General features: G+C 34.0%; 1 protein-coding gene and 1 pseudogene across 1 annotated transcript in view; both read right to left on the reverse strand.

Moving 5' to 3' along the window:
* The window catches only part of LOC145297800 (uncharacterized), a 339,551-nt gene that overhangs the window by 84,336 nt on the left and 231,008 nt on the right, over positions 1 to 24,207 (reverse strand). Inside the window, exon 34 of the mRNA XM_080144088.1 lies at positions 14,090 to 14,268. Within this exon, the coding sequence (XP_080000214.1) occupies positions 14,090 to 14,268 (179 nt within the window). The remainder of the gene's footprint in view (positions 1 to 14,089; positions 14,269 to 24,207) is intronic.
* On the reverse strand, positions 9,278 to 9,397 carry LOC145301340 (5S ribosomal RNA; annotated as a pseudogene).

Consider the following 24,207-nt stretch of genomic DNA (forward strand, 5'->3'; position numbering starts at 1 on the left):
TTTATTTTTCTACATAATCACCACCATTCTTGATGCACTTTTGCCAGGAATTCAATGACACATTTCTGCTTCTGATGCATGCCCATGACAAGGGTTGATTTCTTAGAGTCTCACACCGTCAATATCTGTAACAGAGAGATGAAACTTTCAGGTCATGAATGCATAAGTTCAGTCATAATAACAATGCAATTTGCAATCTCCTTGTACTCATTTGGGCAGAATAAAAAATAGGAGGCATTACTTTTGGAATGCGCTTCGTAAGTTAAAAAAAAAGGTGTGTAACGTGTCAAACACGAAACAAAACTTTTGTAAATGCTCACTCTTTTTTTCTTTGAGACTTTGCAGGACGTGTTTGCCTGAACTAGTGTTTAGGTCGCATTCTTCACAGTTTGTGTTTTTTTGTTGTTTTTTTTAGAATCCAAGATGGCAGACTGAGATTAGAATTAAGACTATGACATAGTTGTTTTCAAATCCAATGGTAAAAACTTTCATGAAACACATTATCAGGAGACTGTTTCTCTGCAGACTACAACATGGCCGTCTTCAAAACCAATATTGTTATCTATCTATTATTTTATAAAAGGAACTTTGTGTGTGAGTGAGTTTCCTATGAACTTGAAAACGACTGGGCCTATTTCTACGAAATTTCACACAAACACACTTTATGTGCCTGGCGGTGGTCTTAGGTAGGTTTTGTATCGGAATCTCTTCAATAAGTATCGATAATCGAAATAATCCAATGAAAGAAGAAACAGGCGATTTAGACCAAAGTTAACACCTTACACAGCCTAACATCACAAGTACATTTGAGAAGTTTTATTACCACAAAAGCCGAAAGTCCTGCCATATAAAATCTACAGTAGATTCTTTGATATGCAGAAGTGCGTTCAAAATGAATGCTTCTGTTTAAAGCACAATTGCACCATGATATTTGACTTTTTCATTTTAAACTTAAATTCAAGCCATTATCACGGCACAAGCAGTAAGGCCTGGCATATAAAATCAACAGTAGGTTCTTTGATATGATAGGGGCGCATTCAAAATAAATGTTTCTATTTACAGCACAATTGAAACATGATACTTTACTTTTGAATTTAAAACTTTAAGTCCCCTTAAGTAAACACTTCATCAAATCTCCACACTAACGTAATGTACTTGCAATAACCCTTATCCCTGAGTGGCTTCCGGGCCTTGATAAGTGGTGATCACTGTGTAAAAAAAAAGTCAAGCTATTATATATAAAAAATCATTTTATAAAATCAACAGCAGGTTCTTTACAGTGCAATGTAGACTACAATATATTGTGAACTAAGTCACTGTGGGGAGGCATGTGAAGCTTCCTTATGGCGCATCGCAATCAATCCCCAACTAGATCAGGCAATCAATCGATTTGATTGAAAAATGGGCGATTCCACCGATTTTGATGACAGTAAAAATATCCAAAGCATGGAACATTTGTTGATCATTATTCAATCCCGGGTAACGTTGAGTCTCTTTGCTAGTCAACAAATACTTGTAATAAACCGTTTCCATTTGTTCATCCTATTCATTATATTCAATCTCTTAATGATATTCTTCATCAATCAACCGACAATTTATCCATTTCATTCATGCCTACCCTCAAGTGGCTTTTGATCTTGATAAAAAAGAGGGAGATATAAGGTGGACCAAAAGGAAATGATAAACGGAAATAAATTAAAAAAAAAAAAAATGGATACCATTAAGAATCCAGTCAAGTGGAGACATAGGACCAACTTGCTTGTCATCAAATGTTTATTTAATATATTGAACAACTGTGGATCCATTTTTTAACAATATTTATGCATCATTCAACACAACAGATTCAATAACATTTGATTCCGGAGTCTGTAATCATATCCATTAGGCCAATCACACACTCCTATACAAACATTTTGCCATTGTTTGTTCATGTTTATCTGCTTTTTTTTTTATTATTTGCATAGAAATTTATAAAAATTACCAAAAGATATAAAGTACATTTTTTTTAATTATTTGCATAGAAATTTATAAAAATTACGAAAGGACATTTTTTTCTGTTTTATAACAAAGAACCATCAGTCCATTTGGCATAATGTGCTGGGAGACCAGGGTTCAATTCCTGATCGAATCATGCCAAAGACTCAAAAGCTAATACTTGATATCTTTTTGTTTAACAATTAGTATAAACTTTAGAATCAAGGGTAAGTGGAGCAATCTGGGGGACAGAGTGGCACCCTTCCCTACATAGCTAATGAAAAAGGAGCCTTCAGTCAGCCTCAACTAGTCAATCCATTTATGTTATTTATTATGTAAGAAAACAAGTTCACTTTATTAAATAAATCATTTGCATCTTTTATTATGTAATCCTGACTTTGAAATCATCATAATTTATGTACATGCAAAATGAATAACTGATGCTCAAAACGTATAAACATTTTGACCCCTCCTTTCACTTAAAAATTCACAAAAAATCAGAAAATTAACTAATTTTAATGAAATTTTCAGTATTTATCAAATAATGACCACGAAATATAATGAACTCATTATTTTTATTTAAATCTTTGTGGAAATCTATTATTTCTGTTAAACAAAAAATACCTTTACTAAAGTTATGATTTTCAGTAGTAAAAAAAGTGCATAAATTTATTTTTGCTTTTTTTTATGAAAATAAAGCCTCATAAATTGTAACACTTAAAAAAAATTTAATTTTTACAGGAAGATTACAATAAAAAGCCCCTTAAGTCCGTATTAATGAACTCAATATAACTCGAAGAAAAATTTATTTTGCAAACTACCGATATTATCATTAAATTAAACATTGTTTATTTAATATTTTCACACAAAAAAATTATAATTGCAAAAAATATTTCTACTTTTTCTTTTTTAAATCACAGGTTTTACATGATTTTTATCTGTACAATTCTAATATTTTCCTTTTTCGGTGTAACATAATTTTTATATAATCTTGAAAAAGAAAACTTTTTTTTAAGTTCAAAGCAGGAACATAGAAAAATAATTTATACGTATTTATTATTTTAATATTACTACTAGCAGTTGAAGATTTTGCTTTTAAACAAAATCAAATAAAAAAAGATAACTAAAGGAATTGTTTTTGGCATCGGAAAATATGCACAATTTTTTCACATTACAATACCCCGAAAAGTTCCAATTTTTCCAATTCCCAATTCTGATTTTGATTAATCATCCCAACACTAATATTTTTTATTGCCTGGTTGTGGCAAATGAGTAGAACAGGGTTGAAATAAATTGCCTGCTCAAATTCACAAGCCAACAACCTTAATTTAGGCTAGTTAATAAATCACTTTTGGACATACATGCATCCACAACTGCTATGCCGATTTCAGGATTTTTGTTAAAAAAAATTATGACAACAACTAGTGGTTTCTACAGCTGACCTGTGCAGGTGTCTATGCATCAATACTCGTCTATCTGAAACCACTACCAATAACCACTCTCAATAATTTCCCCCCCCTCTTTATCTGTTCCTAAACCTAAACGTAGTTTCCATGAACTGCACGCCTATGGAACTCTGCCCGGTTTTCCTGCTGACTACAATATGGTCGTCTTCAAGTCCAACGTAAACAAGTTCTTGATGAGCCGTTCCCCTTAAGTAATCTAATTTACCAAATTTCCACTACTAACAATTACTGCGATATTGTCTCATTGACTACTGTACACTCATTAACCCTTATCCTCGAGTGGCTTCCGTTCCTTGATAAGTGGTGACTCCTTTGTAAAACAATCCCAAAAAACAAAAAAAAAATTAATGTATAAAAATAATTACAGCAAACAGAATCCATTAGAGTTGATGGAAATTGATCTTTCAAGTTTGCTGCATTTTCTTCTGACCATAATTCTGTTAATATAACATTTTTCGATGACTATACATCCACAACTTCAGTTTTTGGACTTTGCCTATACACATAGGTGTTATTTTCTCTGAACAGTTGTTTTGTCTGATCCCCCGCAAACCTTATACTCAACATGAAAACACACCCAACACCTGGAACAGAGTCATTATACAAAATTCAATCCTACAGAAACTTCCGATTCACGACATTACTTCAGCAAAAACAAGGATGAAAAATGAGACGTTTTCCTCTGACTTTATAAAAGTTGCTGACTCCCAAATCGATTCTCCATCTTTGATTTTGAACACTATGGCAATCATAGTAAAGCATATTTCAAACTTAAGCATGACAGATCTAAAAAAGTGCTATTTAAAATTTAACTATAGCAGACTTAAAAATATCATTTAAAACTGAAGCATGAAAGTCTTAAAAATGTTATTTCAAACTTAAGCAAGACCGTAGGCATGACAGACTTTAAAAAACATTGTATATCAAATTCAACCGTGATAGATTAAAATTTTATTTCAAAATTTATTTTAAATGAAATCGATTTAAAATAACATTTCACTCATATTCACTAGACAATTAATAGGAACATTCATATGTAAATGATCAAATATATCAACGTATAAATATACATATATATATATATATATGTATTTCAATATATTCACATCGTATATATACATGTTATACAGAACGCAACTATACAACACTTAAGCATGACAGGCGTTCAAATATTCCAGTACTACTGCATTTTAAATTCCGTTTTTCCGTGAGTCTCACTCAGCAATGCCTGGCAGATGACGCAAACTGCCCCGGAAAATGCCAAAAGAGACAAGAGAGCAGACAATACCAAATCGAAAGATAAAAAAAAAGGGAAGAGTTTCATTGTGCTTCAAATAATATACTGCAAAAAAACAAATATTTATTCTTGTGACAAGGATAATGAACAATTCTAGGCTGGAACTGCTCTGGGTCTTCAGAGGATACGACTCTACTGAAAAAGAGGGTTTTCTAGTCATAGTCTTAGACCGTAAGGCAGAAACCCTCCTTCTGATAATTTAGAAATATATTCAAATGGCAGAAACTAATATTCCTAAAGAAATAGCCTATCCTCAGGAAACAAAAATTTGCCAAAAAAAAGTGCAACATCCTCCAGCCACCCCCAAAAAGTTTTAAAATATAAATGCAAAAAAAACAAAAACAAAAAAACTTATTTGCAAAGAGATTTTGCATGAAATACATAAAAAAAATTTTTTTCTACTGTCAGCTATTTAAAAAAAAAAAATTTTTTTTATATTGTCAGCTATTTACAAAAAAAATTTTTTTTTATATTGTCAGCTATTTACAAAACAAAATTTTTTTTATACTATTTAATTGGAATTTATTATTATTCCTATCCTGTTGCGGTTACCACCTGACGAAGGCCAGAGGAATAATTGACCGAAACGTCATGAAACAACAACTAAGAAAGATGAGGATAATAGTCCGCAATAAATAAATTAATAAACAAAATTTTTCTTTGGAAATAAATTTGGTTCATAAAATGCAAAACCCCCCCCCCCCCCAAAAAAAAAACTGCAAAATTGTTACAAAATTGTTTCTTTGAAAAAAAAGTTTTACAAAAAATGTATAAATCCCCCCCTCCCAATATATGTTCTTTGTTCTTTAAAAAAATAATTGTTCATTAATTCAAAGAAAGAAAAAACTTTTCATACAACCCCTCCTCCAAAAACACTTGACAATAAAAAAGATAAATAAAATAGTAAATGTCATGAAATGCTTATGGTAGGTTGTTTATTTTTCTTTTCTGGATTTAAAATGCAGAAGTGCCAAAATTCCAGATCAAATTTAACCACAACAGATTTACATTTTATTTCAAACTAAAGTGTAATGGACATTTTATCCATATTCATGACAAACATAGAAAACTATTTCAAATTTAAGTATGACAGACTTAAAAAACGTGTTATTTCAGAATAAAGTCCAACAGACTAAATAACGGATTGATTTTACTAGAGATGCATGGACGCATCTAAAAAAATTTGATTGCTTCAAATCTGAAATTTGATTCGAATGAATGCATTTTACTGATTTTAAATGATTAAATATTTAAAACTGATTATTGATTTGTCTCACAAAAGACTACATCTTAAGTTTATCGATTTTATGTACGTCGCTCAATATTTTGAACAAACAGTAACAAAAGCATGCACAAAGATAGGCATAAACAATACTGTTTCTTTATATAAGGAAGCCCAAAATTGATAAAATCTGCTTTGCATTGTTTCTGAGCTACTACATCTTTAATGCATGGTTGGATGTCACAGAGAAAAAGTGATAAATCCCTGCATTAAGTGATACTTCTTGTTGTGTCCCAGAAAGGGATATATTGGTGTGAAGTCTTAGAATAAGTTGGAACATTGAAGGCATTGCCAAGGGTGCTGCAAAGAAGGTGGCCACTCTCTACAGTTCTAGAAAGCTACATCCGCCTGAGAGTATCCTACACCTCTACAATTCGCCCACGTATGGAGTATTGTTGTCACATTTGGGCTGGTGCTAGACAGGGTTTAAAAGAGAGTCACTAACCTGATAGGTCCTAAACTGTCAGCTAGGATTTAACCTCAAAATCTCCAGCTATGGTATAGCTGGAAATGTTTTTTCAATTATTAAATCATTTCTCTCTGATAGGTTCATAAGAGTAGTGGTTGATAGCAGAAATCAGAAGCTCACAATATTAATGCTGGAGTCCATCAGGGTTCCATCCTCGGCCAAACTCTCTTCCTGATCTACATCAATGATCTCTCAAATCACATTCTAAGATCATTTGTAGACATTTATGCTGATGACACTACCATCTATGATGGAAATACTTCAAAGGCTGTAAACGACCAAGTTCTCTTTGATTCTCTCTCCTCTGATCTTGATCACGTGGTGCAATGGGGAAAGAGGTGGCTGATTAATTTTGATGCATCTAAAACCAAATTTCTATCTTTACATCATTGATGCACTGATCCCCATCTGGCATCAATTGAAATGAATGGCTCTCGTCTTGGGGAGGCTCCATGTTTTGACAAACTTCTAGGTCTAACCTTTATTCCGGATCTGAGATGGAACACGTACATCAAATCTGTTGCCATGCCAGGGCCGCTGGAAAAATGGTGGGATCGTTCTGCCGCTCCAGTAGATATCTCACTCCTGATGCAATTCTCTACCTGTATGTCTAAGGATGGAGTACTGTTGCCACATCTGAGCAGGAGCTGCTAGAAGCAGCTTATCCTGCTTTGACAAAGTTCAAAATAGACTTCATAGTCTAGTGGGGGATGCCCTTTTCTCTTCCCTGCAACCTCTTTCCCACAGAAGAGACGTTGCGAGCATGTCTCTGCTTTATCGTTATTTTCATGGCAAGTACTCGTCTGAACTCCAGTCTATGATCCCCCTATCCTGACGTTCATGAAAAACACTTGTCTAGCTGTAAACACTATAACTAATTTCCCCCACTCTTTATCTGTGCCTAAACCTAGACGTAAATTCCATGAACAAAGCTTCTTTTTTAAAACTGCACGCCTGTGGAACTTTGTTCTGTTTTCCTGCTTTCCAATTGACTACAATATGGTCGTCTTCAAGTCCAATGTGAACAAATTCTTAATGAGTCATCCCCTTTAGTAATCCAATTTACCAAATTTCCACTACTAACGGTAACTACGACATGCTCCCCTTGACCACTATACACTCATTAAGCTTATCCTCGATGGTCTCCAGGCCTTGATAAGTGGTGACTCCTTTGTAAAAAAACAAAAAAAAACTCTGTTCCATCGGTAAAATGTTGCATCCTTCTACCTATTTTACAAGTATTTTGATGGTAGGTGTTCTGATGAACTACAAACCCTTGTACCCCCTCGACGTAAATACTCCTGACAAACCCAACAAGCAGCAAAATCCCACCCCTACACAGTAGAGATCTCTAGATGCCAGAAAGCTTTCTACCCTAATAGTTTCTTCCCTTGGACTGCTAGACTTTGGAATTCCTGCTTTTGGGTCCCTGCTTCCCTAACTGTACTCCATGCAAAGTATCCCTGCAAATATGTTCCTGATAGTAAACCCCTACATCGAAGTGGCACTGTTTCTTGTTTGGGGGTGAAAATGCAAAAAAAAAAAAATATTGAGAAATACAATCTAGTAATTCATCTTAATGAATGATTGTTCGTAGTTGTAGTTGGTAATATACTTAAGCTTTAGGCTTTCAGCATATCTCTCTAAATCGATGGATCACAGGATTTTTTTTTTTTTAATTACATTTTCACCTCAAACAAGGCACATTGCCACTTTGATGTAGGGGGCTACTATCAGGGACATAAGCTACAGGAGTACTATGTAGGGAGTTGGGCAGCAAGATGTCAGTTCATGTTACACTTGAACTGCGGTATGTCAGTACAGTTGGGGAAAAAGGGACCCGGAAGGGAATTCCAAAGTCTAGTGGTTCTGGGGAAGAAACTACTAGAGTAGAAAGCTCTCTTAGATCTAGGGATCTCTACTGTGAAGGGGTGGGATTTAGTTGCTTGTCGGGTTTGTTGGGGGTATTTACGTTGAGGGGGTACAAGTGCTTGCAGTTCGTCAGAGCATTTACAATTAAAATACTTGTAGAACAGGCAGAGGGATGCAACATTTCATCGATGGAACAGAGGCCGAAGCTTAGACGACAGTTCAGGACCTATCAGGTTGGCGACTCTCTTTTGAACCTTGTCTAGGAGCGAGAGAATAATAGCAGATGCACCAGCCCAAATATGACAACAATACTCCATACATGGGCGAATGGTGGCCTTATAGAGGTACAGGATACTTTCAGGCATTCTTCACAAGAGCAAGTCTCACAACTACCGGCACTACCTCCAAGAAGGATTGAACACAGAAAACAAAAGAAAAACATTGGCTACAGGAAGTGATGAACAAGATTTCTTTACAGCATTTCTCCCTCCATAAGTACCAGTGTCAATTGCATCGAGAGTATAATCAAGAAACCCAGGGATGAATGCTTCACGACCGTTAATATCAGATCACCGCACCTGAAATGCAGAACATACCACACACTCCACATGTAAATTGTGTCCAATACATCCAGCAACACCCACCTACTGAGAACTTTCCAACAGACGAATGGAACATCTCTAAACACCATCTCTATTCTTTGACCCTGCCCACATGTGAAACCCACCTCATACAGAGGCGACCAAATTCAATGTCTTGGAACCATCAGCTTTCCATGTCAGTATAGTGACTCAGAATAGACGAATATAACATTTTATGTTATAGAAGTACCAGGACCTGCATTCGTACATTCAACTGAAGTTAATAATCATAAAAACCGGTATGTCAACGGGATTATGCTGTATATAAAAGAGAAATGCTTACAGCACCTGGTATTCCAAAGTGGTCACCCATCCAAGTACTGACCAGGCTCTATATTGCTTAACTTCAGGGAATCGGATGAGAACTAGTGTTTTCAACATGATATGACCATAAGCAAGTTAAGCAATGTTGAGCCTGGTCATTAAAATCGGTGACCAATTTGGGAATTCCAAACACTGTATGTAGGAGGACGTCGACACCTCCCTGCAAGAATTGCAAAAACCGAACATTGTTATCTCCTCTAATTGGGATATACATGTGACTGGGGACAGCTTGTGAATTTTATTCTCCCATAGAACTTCCTCCTTCAGAGGAAGCCGGTTAAACCCGAATAAGGTTAGTGCCGTTTCACACACACCTTTAAAAAATGTTTAATTATGCTTATCTCTTCTATCAGTCAACTTATGTCAAAATACCTCAAGCAGTTTGATATGATTGGAAATTTTAGTGGCACCATCAAACTCTTAGCAAAGAAAGATGCAAAACCTTTCATCAACCCTCTACGCAAATGCAGTATCCACCTAAAAGACAAACTGGAGGAGGAAATTAACAGGCTCCTTGAAGATGTGCTCTGAAAAGTTTTTTTTAGTTTTTTTGCTCACATTCACCCCTAACAAGTTATATCGCCACTTGGACGTAAAGGACTACTATTTGAGACCGTACCTAGGAAAGATTAACAAGATGGTGGTTTACGTTACATTGGACAATATAGTAATCGATAGTATTGGAAATTTGGTAAATTTGATAACTTATATGGAACGGCTCATCAAGAACTTATTTACGTTAGACTTGAAGACAACCATATTGGAGTCAGCTGAAAAGCAGGAAAACGGAAGTCAATTGTCATGGATGTAGATTGCTGGAGAAGTGTCTTGTAATTGTTAAAGGAGTGCAAAACAATCTTACAAGCATTAAATGTTACCATCCATTTGTGGTGCCATTCCATTACGGTCTGGAGGTAATTTTCTAACGATTCTGCCATTGTCTTAGATTTATGCACATCCGTTCTTCCCTCATGCATATTATAGTGTTGTAGCGTCAGCAAATATTTTTACGTGAGGAGAGGCTTTGTACAAAATTTGGCTCTAAATGACTGAGAAAATAAAGTCAATATCATTGGGAACAACAGTCGCCACAAGTATTATATCAAGTGTTTTCCTAATCGTTGTTCTTGGTGCTGAATGCATTCAGAAGGAAATATGATGCTATTTTTTTATAATAGCATTTTTTAGTTAAATTCAGTTTTTACAATATTTTTGTTTATAAATTGTTAGATGAAAGTACAAAATAGTTACAAAACACCCTCTTCTCCCCATGTTAAGATTGGCTTTCTAAATAATAATATTATTTCAGCATGGTAACATAGATGCACAAGTACCACAAATATTACTTAGATTTATTGGGTGGGTTTCTTCTGGTGTTTTGTTTAATTTTCGATTTTTGAGCGATTATCGAAATTTACCAGATGACTGTCTAAATGTCAGCCATTTTTTTTTCTTTTTCTAAATAAACGCCTTAAAATAAGTTTAAACACAGACAAAAGAATTTGTCCAGATAGATAGAAAAGTAACTTATCTTGCCTTTGGTAACGTTTATTTGTCATTTGTGTATATGCTCATTTATTTTTTTTGCTCCGTTGGAAAATGATTAGAAAACATATACAATGGTAATAAATATTTGAAAGTAACTAATCTGAAAACTTTACTGCAGTTTCATGGTAACTCTAATCGTCAATACTCTTATATGTAAGTACATTTGAATATGTACTTTTTGTTATATATAGCACATGATATATATATATTACATACTGTTTATGTTATAGAGCATTGTATCATCAGCAAAATTGAGTAATACATGCTTCAGTTTGGCATACAACACAAAGACGGTCTCTCTAAATATGCATGGCCCTATAGAAAATCAATGCCAGTCTTGAGAACTGTCTGCACAAAATACTGAGCCTTTGAAAAGACATAGTGTTCATTAAACTTAATGCCAAGGTGGGATACTGGTCAGTCCACCTGGACAAAGAATCACAACTCCTAACAACCTGCAGGACATCATTTGAACACGTATGCTGGAAGTGTCCACTGTTTGGTCTCAATGTCTTGCAAGATATCTCCCAAGCAAAAATGGACCAAATCTTGGAAGACCTAGATGGCATAGCCAGCATTGCCGACAATGTAGCTGCATCTGGCCAAAACGATAAGGAACATGAAAAAAATTTGTACAACCTCAAAAAAAGCAAAAAGTATTTCATAAAGCAACCTAGCATATCTTTTTTGGGAAACATATACATCCCTACTGGAATCAAACCAACATTTAAAAAATGTCAAACCTACAAAACAAAGGATGGATGTCCAGAAAGTCACTGAAGAGTTGAAAATCTTTGTCCTTTTACCATTAATGATTATTCTTTTCTCTATTTCAGATATTTTGGAACTTAATTGAACAACGTACACAAGTTGTAAAATTGTTTTATCAAAATCAGGGGTCAATTTTTTTGACTCACAGAGCTTATCGACAACATTTTCATGTAAACAACATTTTCATGTAAGAGATAGCTCAAGTCATAACACAAAACAACACAACTCATAACAAACTCCAGACCCTGCAAGAATTGAAGGAAAACATCAGGAACAAAATAAGGGAGTTAAATAGCAATCCAGAGATTCTGAAATCTGTCATGAATAATGTTTTGGAAAGAGCGCAAATATCCAAAACTGAAAATGGGCAACTTTTTAAAAGACATTATTTTTCATAAAGATTGTTTGAATTTTGCACTTGTTTTTTTTAAATTTCCCAATATCTTAATCAGATTGTGTTAAAATTAGAGAAAGATATCATCAAAAATAATGAATCTATTTAAGTTCAAAACCCTTCAGTGACTTTTTGGACATCCTTTTCTCTGTATGCTAAATTACCTTTGCCCATATATTCTAAACTTTGCTGCACGGTCTTCTTAAATCTGAATCACGACGGATTTCGACCTCTGACCATCAAAAGTACTACGACCAGCTTAAAACAATGATTACCAATGATGCATACCTTTCATACTACAATCAGACTGAACCCACATCACCGGAGATGAATGCCTCACAGAAGAGCCTGCGAGTTGCATGAATCCAAAATGGCAAGCTAATTACCTTTGGAAGATGCTAGCAATTGTGTATGGTATTCAGCAATACCACAACTACTTATACACGAAAACCTTCTTTATCATCATGGATCATAAGTCACTGGTCACAATATGTGTTAAAACTATTGCATTCAACACCAATTATAGCGAATGCTATTGAAGATCCAGGACTAACTGTTGAATTTTTAAATACTGAATGGAGATGTATACCTGTTCTTAACACAGAGATGAAAAAGGATATGCGTTCAGAGAAGTATGTGTTAGAGACGTAGAAGATTAAAAACATGTTTGAGACACAAGTGAATGGAAAAGGATGTGTTTGAGACACAGGAGCTTAGAGAAGTGGAATTCGAGATATGTTCAAGACACAGGGGTGGCATTAGAGCCAAGATGAAAAGTCATATACGGCCAGAAAAGGAGACATGAATTGTTTAAATATTCAGAAAAAATACATTGTTGGAAATACCAGATATAAAGGCTTTTGTTAAAAAAGAAAGCGAGTCGAGTTTTTTCCTTTCTTATGTTTCTCGCGACGGAGTCTACAATGTGCTGGGTCCGTTAAAATGTAACGACACTGTTAAAAAAAAATTGTACAATGTTACATTAACGGCCTAGCACACTCTCCTGAATAAGGTTGCTCCGTTTTCTTATTAAATACTAACAATTATCATTTCATGCTCCTAATTTCCATCCCATTGCATTTTATGAACGAACAAGATGTCCCAGTGAAACAAGCATGAAAAAAATGAAAATAATAATAAAAAAAAGATAATAATAATAAAAAATGAAAATAATAAAAAAATGAAAATAAAAAAATAAAAATAATAATAAAAAATAAAATGAAAATAATACAAAAAATGAAAATAATAAAAAAATAATTAAAAATAAAATAATAAAAAATAATAAAAAAATAAAAATAAAAAATAATAAAAAATAATAATAATAAAAAATAAAATAAAAAATAAAAATAAAAAATAATGAAAAAAATGAAAATAAAAAATAAAAATAATATAAAAATGAAAATAATAAAAAAATAAAATAAAAAATAAAAATAATAAAAAATGAAAGTGATAATAAAAAATGAAAATAAAAAATAATATTAAAAAATAAAAATAATAAAAAAAATGAAAATAATAAAAAATAATCAAAAATAAAAATAAAAAATGAAAATAATAATAAAAAATAAAAATAATAATAAAAATGAAAGTGATAATAAAAAAATGAAAATAATAAAAAATAATAAAAAAAATGAAAATAATAATAAAAAATAAAAATAATAAAATGAAAGTGATAATAAAAAATAAAAATAATAAAAAATGAAAATAATAATAAAAAATAAAAATAATAAAAAATAAAATAATAAAAAATGAAAATAATAATAAAAAATAAAAATAATAATAAAAAATAAAAATAATAATAAAAAATAAAAATAATAAAAAAAATGAAAATAATAATAAAAATAAAAATAATAAAATGAAAGTGATAATAAAAAATAAAAATAATAAAAAAATTAAAATAATAAAAAAATGATAATAAAAAAATAAAAAATGAAAATAATAATAAAAAATAAAAATAATAATAAAAAATAAAAATAATAATAAAAAATAAAGTTGACAATAATAAAAATGAAAATAATAATAAAAAAATGAAAGTGATAATAAAAAATAATTACGTCATATGCTTTTCGGTTTCCGGACATCAAGAACATTTCCATGACAGAATGGCGTAGCGACAAGTCAAATTCAAGGAAAGTGATATCACGTCGCATCGTTAATAATTCTCCTACCATAACGGGACAGGTGGGGTTCGCCAACGATTGAATTTGGCTCTGGATTTCACTAAATTCGGAATCTATCAAAGAAAAATCCATCATTTTAAGATGCAGAGAAAAACAAAACAAAAGAAACGAATCCTCCACTTTTTCATAAAGAGCAATGTACATTATACAGGGTGGAATGATAAAATTGTCGCCCTAGAAAAGACAACAAGATTCCATTTCCGTTGGATGAAAATTGGTTTTCTTTTTTTTTTTTTTTTAGTTGCAGACCATCTACTAGTTGGCCAGATTTGTACAAATCCCAAGGGTGATAGTAGCTTTCTATCATGTCTGAAAGTGACACAGTGTGCAACGAGTGATCAGAGATGCATCGCTGTACAACTTGTACTCTCTACTGATCAAAATTATGACAACAGGACCATTGCAATCACCCTCAAAATGCATCGTTAGATTGCTAAGAATAATAGAGACATGGCCAGGGTGATGAAAACAAAGTTTCCGGCCATGGTTATGCCAACTCACATATTTGAAGTCGGCTTGAAAGTCAACACCAAAGTGTACCTGGATGTGCTGAAGAGTGTGGTGATCCCCTGGCAAACCCTAGGCGTGGCAGTAGGACTCGGCACTGACCTACAAGTTCAAAGAGACCCAGGCTTGGCCTCAGAAGGAGTGCTATGACTTTGGACCTTTCTCTCACTGACCCCCTCCTCCTCCCCGACCTGAACCCAATAGACTACTTTGCTTGGTCATACATCGAGACCATCACAAACATAACCTCCCATAACACCAAAGTCAGCCTGATCGCCACTTCCACTGAGGATTCGCAGAGCTCCTGCAGGCACTTGTGGAAAAGACATGGTCCCAGTTCCTGACCCGTATCAAGGCAGTGATTAAGCTGAAGGCGGCTACATTGAATAGATATCAGCTCTAGTACATAATCTAGTTAGTGGAATTGATTTTTTCAATAAAAGTTTTAAATAAAGCTGTAATATTGTTTTCTTTAGGGCGACTATTTTAGCGTTCCACCATGTATTTTTATATATATATATATATATATATATATATATATATATATATATGTGTATATGTAGATAATTTTTATTTATACAAACATTATTGGCTACACATGTGCATACATGTTTCTGCTACAATTTCTTTAGAGAACCAGTGTAGTTGGGCCGAATCTTGTGTGTATATTTATGGATATGGATATATATAAAAAAACATACAAACAGACATGAATATGAATATATATATATATATATATATATATATATATATATTTTTATAAAGTAATAGGGTTCGTGTGTTTCTGTCTGTGTGTACAGCTCTTCATCATCAACGCAATATAAAGGAGGTAAGAGGGTAGATCTCTCCTGGTAGAGAAACATTAGAACCCATTTTAGGATGTTTCTGTTATAGGAGACATAAGAATCTATGCCTAATTTCTTTATATACTAGTCTACAAACCACCCCCATATCGAATGACTTATGCTCATTTGCATATCACATTATATTAAATCTCTTTAACTAATTACCTCCACCTTATTACATATTGGAAATATTCTAATCATTTCAACTGTACTATTTACAAAATCTATTTAACATTTAATTATTTAATATATTTTCATTTAATTTTATATTCGATTTATTTCACTTTACGTATATTATCAAAACAATTCATTGGCGAGCAAAGCTTTATGTTTTGGGATTGTATTGAAAATGTAATGGAAATTTCAATTTCGTTCCGTTTTAATCTTTTATATTTTACTTGCCAATATAATTGAAAGAATACAATTCAACTATCGTAATTTTATATAAATAAACAAAAACAAATATTTTAAAATAAAACTTTTTTAAAAAATAAATAATTTTATTTTTAAATGAAAAAAATCAATTTAGTAAAATAATTGTATTAAACACCCCCAGCCTTGTCAGCAAACCTGTAAACCTATAAAAGTTAACATTTCGAATGTAAACAGTGATTTTTCGATTTTGTTAGCGCTTGCCGCAATTAAACACAATTAAAACGGAACTAACTTTATTTCCATTCTATTTTTTAAACAACCCCCAAAACATAACGCTCTCTTCCAGTTATAGCCAATTTTTTTTTAATTAAATAAAACAGGTCAAAATAAACAGATAAGCGCATTTTCTTTTACATTTTTCTTACAACCATTGTCATTTAACCAACATCAGGATATCGTTACTTTTGTGGGGTTGTTTTGAAAATGGCACGGAGATTATAATTTCGTTCCAATTTAATCTTTCTGGTCGAGCCTATTTCGAAAGCCTGTTTATCATAGATTTGAACTACAAATAATTTATTACATTTTGATTATTACTATCTTAAGACTTAAAGCTTATATTTATTTCATTTTTCTATTTATATATTGAATTAGTTATTTCCAGTCTTATTTAAACTTAGCGCTTTCTTTAAACCGGATGAACCTTTTATAAAAATATGAGTTTAACGTAAAGAACACGAACAAGGTTTTATTCAACTGAATTTCTTCCAGTTTACTAACAAAATATATAAATTTAAAAGAGATATAATTAATAAAATAAAAAGGTTATGTAATTTAAAAGAAATACACGTACTCACAAAAGCAGAACTTTTTTTACACATTTTTTTCTTTAAAACCATAACAATGAGACTAACAATTACCTAGATCTTAGTAATTATTTGTTTTAATAGAACTGTTTTAATTGTACTGTTTACTTAGTTAACCTAAGTTGGTATTACATTTATTTTACATTTACTTTTTTTTTTTAATTATTACTTTTAGACTGTGACGTTTACACCCGGAAGTAATGAGTCACACGTAGGTCGCTTTTATTCATTCCTTTTGGTCAAGATCAAAGTGTAGTATCTGTTCTTCAGATGCTGCACTTCATTTTCTTGTTCTCTTTCGGTGGAGGAGAAATCCTTCACGACTGAGACAATTTTTATTTTTGTACCTTTTCTCCACGTTAAAAAACGACCCTGGTGTCTAACTCTGTCCCGTGGGGAGGCATAGTAAATAGGTACAATATAATTGTTTATAATTGTACTATTCATAAATATTATTTATAGTTCGTCCATTTCAGTTAGTATACATTTCCTTTACGCTTAATTAATTTACAATCATTAATATCGTTAAACAATTCCGTTTAAAACCGAAATTATGCCACCCAAACGAAGTAGAAACGAAAGTGAGGAAGAAAGAATGGAAAGATTGGAAGCTAATAGACTAAGAGTTGCTGCAATTCGCTCCAATGAAAACAATTCAGATAGAGAAAGACGTCGAGAACTTAACAGGATACGTCAAAGAGAAAGGAGAGCAAGACTGTCAGATTTGGAAAGAGAAACCCAACGTGAAGCTGACAGAACTAGACATGCTGTAAGGCGGTTAAATTCATCACAAGATGAAATTCAAGAAAGGCAAAGATATGCACTGGAAAGAGAAGCAATATTACGATCGAATGAATTATATGAGGTAAGTAGACGTACACAAGGTGAGTTGAGAGTGGCTCAACGACATCAGAATGAATCGGAAACCCAACGAAGCTTTCGCCTATACCAAGGGCAACAACGAGAGGCTGCATGGAGAGAGAGTATGACTTTGCCCCAGCAATTGACAGAAAACGAGGCAGCTAGACAACGAATGACTGCTTTGAGACACCATGAAATAGAACACTGCAATAGAAAAGGATTGCTCTACAACAAAAATGACTCTCTCACTACAGCTGATATAGGAAAAATGGACAAAGTATGTCAACATTGCTCAGCTGTAAAATTTAAAGGAGAAACCCCTGGTTGTTGTTGTTCTTCTGGCAAAGTTGTGCTTGATAGCTTTCCACCACTGCCTCAGTTGCTTCAAGATTTCCTCTCCGGCAATGGTCCCATCTCTAAAGATTTTCTGCAAAATCTACGCAGTTATAACAATTGTTTTGCAATGACATCATTTGGTCACAAAATTGCGGCAGTACATGGGTGGAATCCTTCTTTTAGAATTCGAGGCCAGGTTTGCCACCAGATTGGGAGTCTTTTACCACCTGAAGATGAAACAGCAAAGTTTATTCAAGTCTACTTCTTGGATAGTCTGGAAGAGGAACTACATAATCGGGGACGTGACAGTAGACTCAATAGAGACATTCTCCAAAGTCTGACTGAATTTTTACATGAGAACAACAGCTTTATTTGTCAGCTGAAAACAACAAAGGAGAGGATTGAAGAAGAACACTTGGTAGAACATAAAGTTGTCATAAGGGAAGACCGAAGGCCGCAAGAAGAGCATCCACGGCGATTCAATGCTCCAGCAACAACGTATGAGATTGGAATATTAATGGAGAATGAACCAACAGCTAACCGGGATATTGTCTTGCGTTTTAGAAATGATACATTAAAATGGATCTCCGAACTACATCCCCTCTACGATACTTTAATGTATCCGTTAATGTACCCCTATGGTTCTCCATCTTACAACATCTACATGAAGGCATCCAATGGGCGAAAAGTTACCCAACAGCAATTTTATTCGTACCATATAATGACTCGGCCTGGAAACTATTTTCTCTGGTACCGAAGGCTATTTCAACAATGGCTGGTGGATGTGTACTGCAAGATTGAAACAGAACGTTTACAGTTCCTGAGGCGTGAGCAACAGACCCTGAGAGCTGACAATTATAGCAACTTGAGAGATTCAATTCTTAGGGAGGATGGGAATCCAGAACAGTTTGGTCAATGAGTTGTACTTCCGGCAACTTATACAGGAGGCCCTCGATACATGTTTGAGCGTCAAAGTGATGCCATGGCATATGTTCGGCGAATGGGCCGAGCCGACCTCTTCATCACGTTCACAACAAATCCAAAGTGGACAGAAATTACAGAAAATTGTCTTCAAGGGCAAGACCCTCAGGATCGTCCAGATATTGTTGCCAGGGTGTTCAGGCAGAAGCTAAAAAAGTTACTTGAATTTATTAAAAAGGGAGGATTTGGCAGGTTGAGGGCTTTCCTGTACAGTATTGAATATCAAAAAAGAGGACTGCCGCATGCACACATCCTCACCTGGCAGGCCCCAGAGGACAAACTTCTACCAGAAAAAATGGATCTCTGCATATCTGCAGAGATCCCTGACAAAGAGGAAGATCCTGATCTTCATGCTAAAGTGATGGCACATATGGTGCATGGACCTTGTGGACCATTTAATCCAAATTGTCCATGTCTGATTGACAACAAATGTTCCAAAAAATACCCAAAAGAATTTCTTCAGTGTACCAAGCAAGGCCAAGACTCTTACCCCAAGTACAGGCGAAGAAAACCAGAAGATGGAGGCCAGACTGGTACAATAAGGATGAAGAGAAATGGTCGGTATGTTAATCAAGAAATAACAAACCAGTGGATTGTTCCGTACAACAAGGTCCTCCTTCAGCAGTTCAACGCTCACATTAACGTAGAAATTTGCAGCTCGATCCAAAGCATCAAATATGTCCTCAAATACGTGAATAAAGGATGTGATCAAGCAGTGTTTGAACTACAAAGAACTGATGGAGCAGCTAACCAACAAGGCCAAGTACAAAGTCACATTGTGGATGAGATCCAGCAGTTCCAGAATGCAAGGTATGTCGGCAGTTCAGAGGCAGCCTGGAGGATATTGGAACATCCCATCCATGAACATTTCCCCCCAATTGTACAACTTTCTGTTCATCTTGAAAATGGGCAGCGTGTCATGTTCTCAGCTGATACTGCTCTGGAACGAGCCCAAGGTCCACCGCCTGCCACAACTTTGACAGCATTTTTTCAACTCTGCCATGAGGATGACTTTGCAAGGGGTCTCAAATACGTAGAAGTCCCTGAGTTTTACACTTGGAACAAATCGACAAAGACATGGATGAGAAGAATGCGTGGGGTACAAGTTGAAGGTACTGAAAATGATGATGTATGGAAGGCACCATGCATTGGGAGAATCTACACGATTAGTCCAAAAGCAGGGGAGTGTTATTTCTTACGCCTGTTGCTCAATGAGGTTGCTGGTCCAACTTAATTTCAAAATTTGCGAGCATACAATGGTCAGGTGTTTGAAACATACAGAGCAGCGTGCCTTGCTCGAGGCCTTCTAGAAAATGACCATCACTTGCATCAAGCAGTAGGAGAGGCAAGTGCCACTCAATCACCTTCAAATTTGCGAAGCCTATTTGTGATAATTTTAACAGCCTGTGAGCCAAGAAATCCTCTTGAGATCTGGATGGCTTTTCGTGATGTAATATCTGAAGACATTCTTCACAGATACAGGCAAGAAGTTAACAATCCAGAAGCAGATTTTAATGAGGACATCTACAATAAAACTCTTTGTCTAATTGAAGAAAAAGTTCTCCTTATGTGCGGTCAACCATTGGCAAGCTATGGATTACCTGCACCAATGCAAGGGAGAGATGAAAGACTCGCGAGAGAGTATCAACGTGAAGTTACTTATAATCTTGAAGAACTTCCCTACAAGCAGAAAATATGCAAGAAAAACTGACCGATTCTCAAAGAGAAGTTTACAATTCATTCATGGCAATGTTGGAAGCACAAGGTGAAATGAACAAAAACATGATGTTTCTTGATGCTCCAGGTGGTACGGGCAAGACTTTTGTAATCAATTTGATCCTTGCAAAGATTAGATCCATGAGAAAGATTGTGCTTGCAACAGCATTCAGTGGCATTGCTGCTACTCTACTACAAGGTGGCCGCACTCTTCACAGCACTTTTAAAGTACCCTTGGATACTCATCGAATGGATCAGCCAGTTTGCAAAATTACTGGTAACTCAGCCTTGGCAAATGTAATTAGAGACACCTCTGCAATCATTGTAGACGAAGCCCCAATGACGCACAAGAGTGCTTATGAAGCAATTGACCGAACACTGCAAGACATCACAGGAAACAAGAATCCCATGGGTGGCATTCCAACCTTATTTTGCGGTGATTTCCGTCAAATCCTCCCAGTGGTTAAAAATGGCACAAGGGCTAACATTGTCAATGCAAGTTTGAAACAATCCTATCTCTGGAGGCACGTTATAGTGAAGAGACTGACTACTAATATGAGAGCCTATATCTCTGATAACACAGCTGCAGCAGACTTCTCAAAATTGCTTCTCCAAATCGGTAATGGTCAGTTTCCTATCACTTCTTCACCTGACACAATTAAGATTCCAACTGCGCTTGGTAAATGTGTCGGTAATCAGAAGCAACTGAAAGACAAAGTGTACCCAGACCTGCAAAACAATGGAAAATCACCGGATTGGCTTGCTGAGAGGGCTATTATTTCGCCATTAAACAGCAATGTGAATCATTTGAACAATTCAATAATGGATGAATTTCCAGGAGACACAAAGCAATACAAGTCAGTTGATTCGGCTACTAATGAATATGAAGCTGTTCACTACCCTGTGGAGTTTTTAAACTCTTTGGAGATATCTGGAATGCCTCCACACATTTTAAATCTCAAAATTGGATCGCCAATCATGATTCTTCGATCCTTGGAACCGCCAAAAACAACAAACGGAACCAGATGTGTTATCACCAGATTACACACCAATGTACTTGAGGCCACCATTTCCTGTGGTCCCTACAAAGGCGAAACCGTTCTACTGCCAAGGATCCCCTTAGTTCCATCGGACTCAGTACTTCCATTTAAATTCCGGAGACTCCAATTTCCTGTGAAGGTGTGTTTTGCAATGAGCATAAACAAAAGTCAAGGTCAGACATTTAACACCATTGGCATAGACTTGACATCAGACTGCTTTAGTCACGGTATTGTTCTACGTCTCCATCAGCCGGACAGGAAGTTCAGAAAAACTCTACATTCTGGCTCCAAATCAAAGCAGCAGAAATGTAGTTTACCCTGAGGCTCTTTAGTGAAAAGTTCGAGAAATGGACATGAGGAAAAACTGACATGATCTGATTGTGGTAAGTTTTTAGTATTGAATGTGCAAGATAAAATTTAAGCAAGAGTTGAAAATGACTTCAATGAAAAATTTACTATGTAACATCAAGTAACCTTCCTTTTTGATGAAAATGTTTTGTGAAGTTCCTGATTGAATTTCAGTCACTACAAGAGGTAGTTAAAATGTTAATCACCTTATGCAATCGTTGCTCTTACAACATCAACTTACTGGAAAGGTGCCCACAGATTTTGGTACCCGAGTGCGCAACAAAGCTCCGTGCGAAGCACGGGTATCTTTGCTAGTATATAAATAAATTCGTATTCATGTCTGCTTGTCTGTACGTTTGTTCATAATTTGATTAACATGCACTTATTAATTTTTATACTGAAAACTTACTTTCATAAACTTTTCTATATATAGTATGATTCTTGCAAAATATATGATTAAGAGGTAATCCTATTTGCATATTACATTAAGGAAAATCGATATTACTAAATAGCTGTATGTTACTGTTTATAGCGAGAGAATCGTTTTAAGTTTTCTATTTAAGATTGTTATTTAAAGTTGATTTATATTGATAATATATTTCATTTAATTTCTTTTCAATTATTATTACTGACAACGATTTGTTGGATCAAATACAATATTTCCCTTTGAAAACTATTAAAACTGTGACAAATTATGTTTAATAAATATTAGAAAATGCCTTTATGAAAAAAAAAGTAATTTTTTCATGCCTCAGATGCATATTATGTAAAAATTGGAAAAAAATGGTCAATTATCTTGTAAAAAAATAAAGTCAGTTAAAATCGACTCTTTCTAAACGATTACAAAAACTGCAGATGCATCAAGCATTATTTTTGGAATTAGTTTAAATAAAAGAATTTAAAATGTGATTTTGAAATTAACACTGTGGTTGAGTAGATTAGGATATTCTCTCATAAGCATTACTTTTCACATTCACATACACCAACTAGTGGCTGTTTTTTTTGTTTTTGTTTTTTTTTGGCATTGGATGTTTTGTAATTTCAGCGGATAATTATATTAAAACAAAAAACAATTTCTTCATTTCGATTTTTCTTATCCAATTACGATTAAAAACAAAAAAAAACCCTTTCATTTACATTTTTTTAACCAGTTTTTTTTCTTTTGTACTTAAACAGGGTTAAAATTTTTTCAAATTTGTATTTTTTTGGTATTTTTTGCAGCGATTAATTACAACAAAACATTTCTCTTATATCAAGGGTTACGTAAATCACATTTTTTTTTACATCGTAACTGCTAATTTTTTTTTTGTCAATCATTTTAATAACATAAAAATGATTATTTCAGTTAAAACAAATTTTACTTGAGTATATTTGAAACTGAATTATTTACAGTTTGTTTTGTTGCAGCAGACCATAAGAACAAATCTTTCTAGACTGAGGCAGCATTAAAGAAATTCGCTTAAACTAGTATAGTGTCATGAAAAAGTGCTCATTATTTTGAGAATAGCTTTTTCTTCGTATCCCGTCTTCCAAAATATCTGGTCGAGAGGTTGTTACATACTACTTTTTTGGGCGATTACAGTTTCGTGTTTTTATCTGTTCTTTTATTTTTTAACTTGCTGTGGGGATATTGTTAGAGTTGATATATAATAAGGAAAAACTGCTGAATATCCTTAGTATACGAAACCGAACTTTATGTCAACCCAGGCAACGACGAGTATCGATGCTAGTATGTATATAAGTTTTGTGGTTCAATTTTAAATTCTGAAAAAAAAAAAACATATAGAGGCATATATTCGATTTAAGAATTTATTGCTTGACAAAGGAATATATAGAAAGGATTAAAATAATCCTTTCTATATTTATATATTTTTTTTTTTTTTACATAGGGATCACCACATTATCAAGGCCAAGAGGCCACTCAAGGATAAGGGTTAAAGAGTGTACAGTAGAAATTGGACAATATAGTAATCATTAGTAATGAAAATTTTGGTAAATTTGATAACTTATATGGAACGACTCATCAAGAACTTATTTACGTTAGACTTGAAGACAACCATATTGTAGTCAGCCGGAAAGCAGGAAAATTGTCAAGCAATAATTTCTTAAATCGAATA

This window comes from Euprymna scolopes, chromosome 18 (assembly GCF_053919585.1).
Source record: "Euprymna scolopes isolate OS-2025 chromosome 18, ASM5391958v1, whole genome shotgun sequence".
Classification (NCBI taxonomy): Eukaryota; Metazoa; Mollusca; class Cephalopoda; order Sepiida; family Sepiolidae; genus Euprymna; species Euprymna scolopes.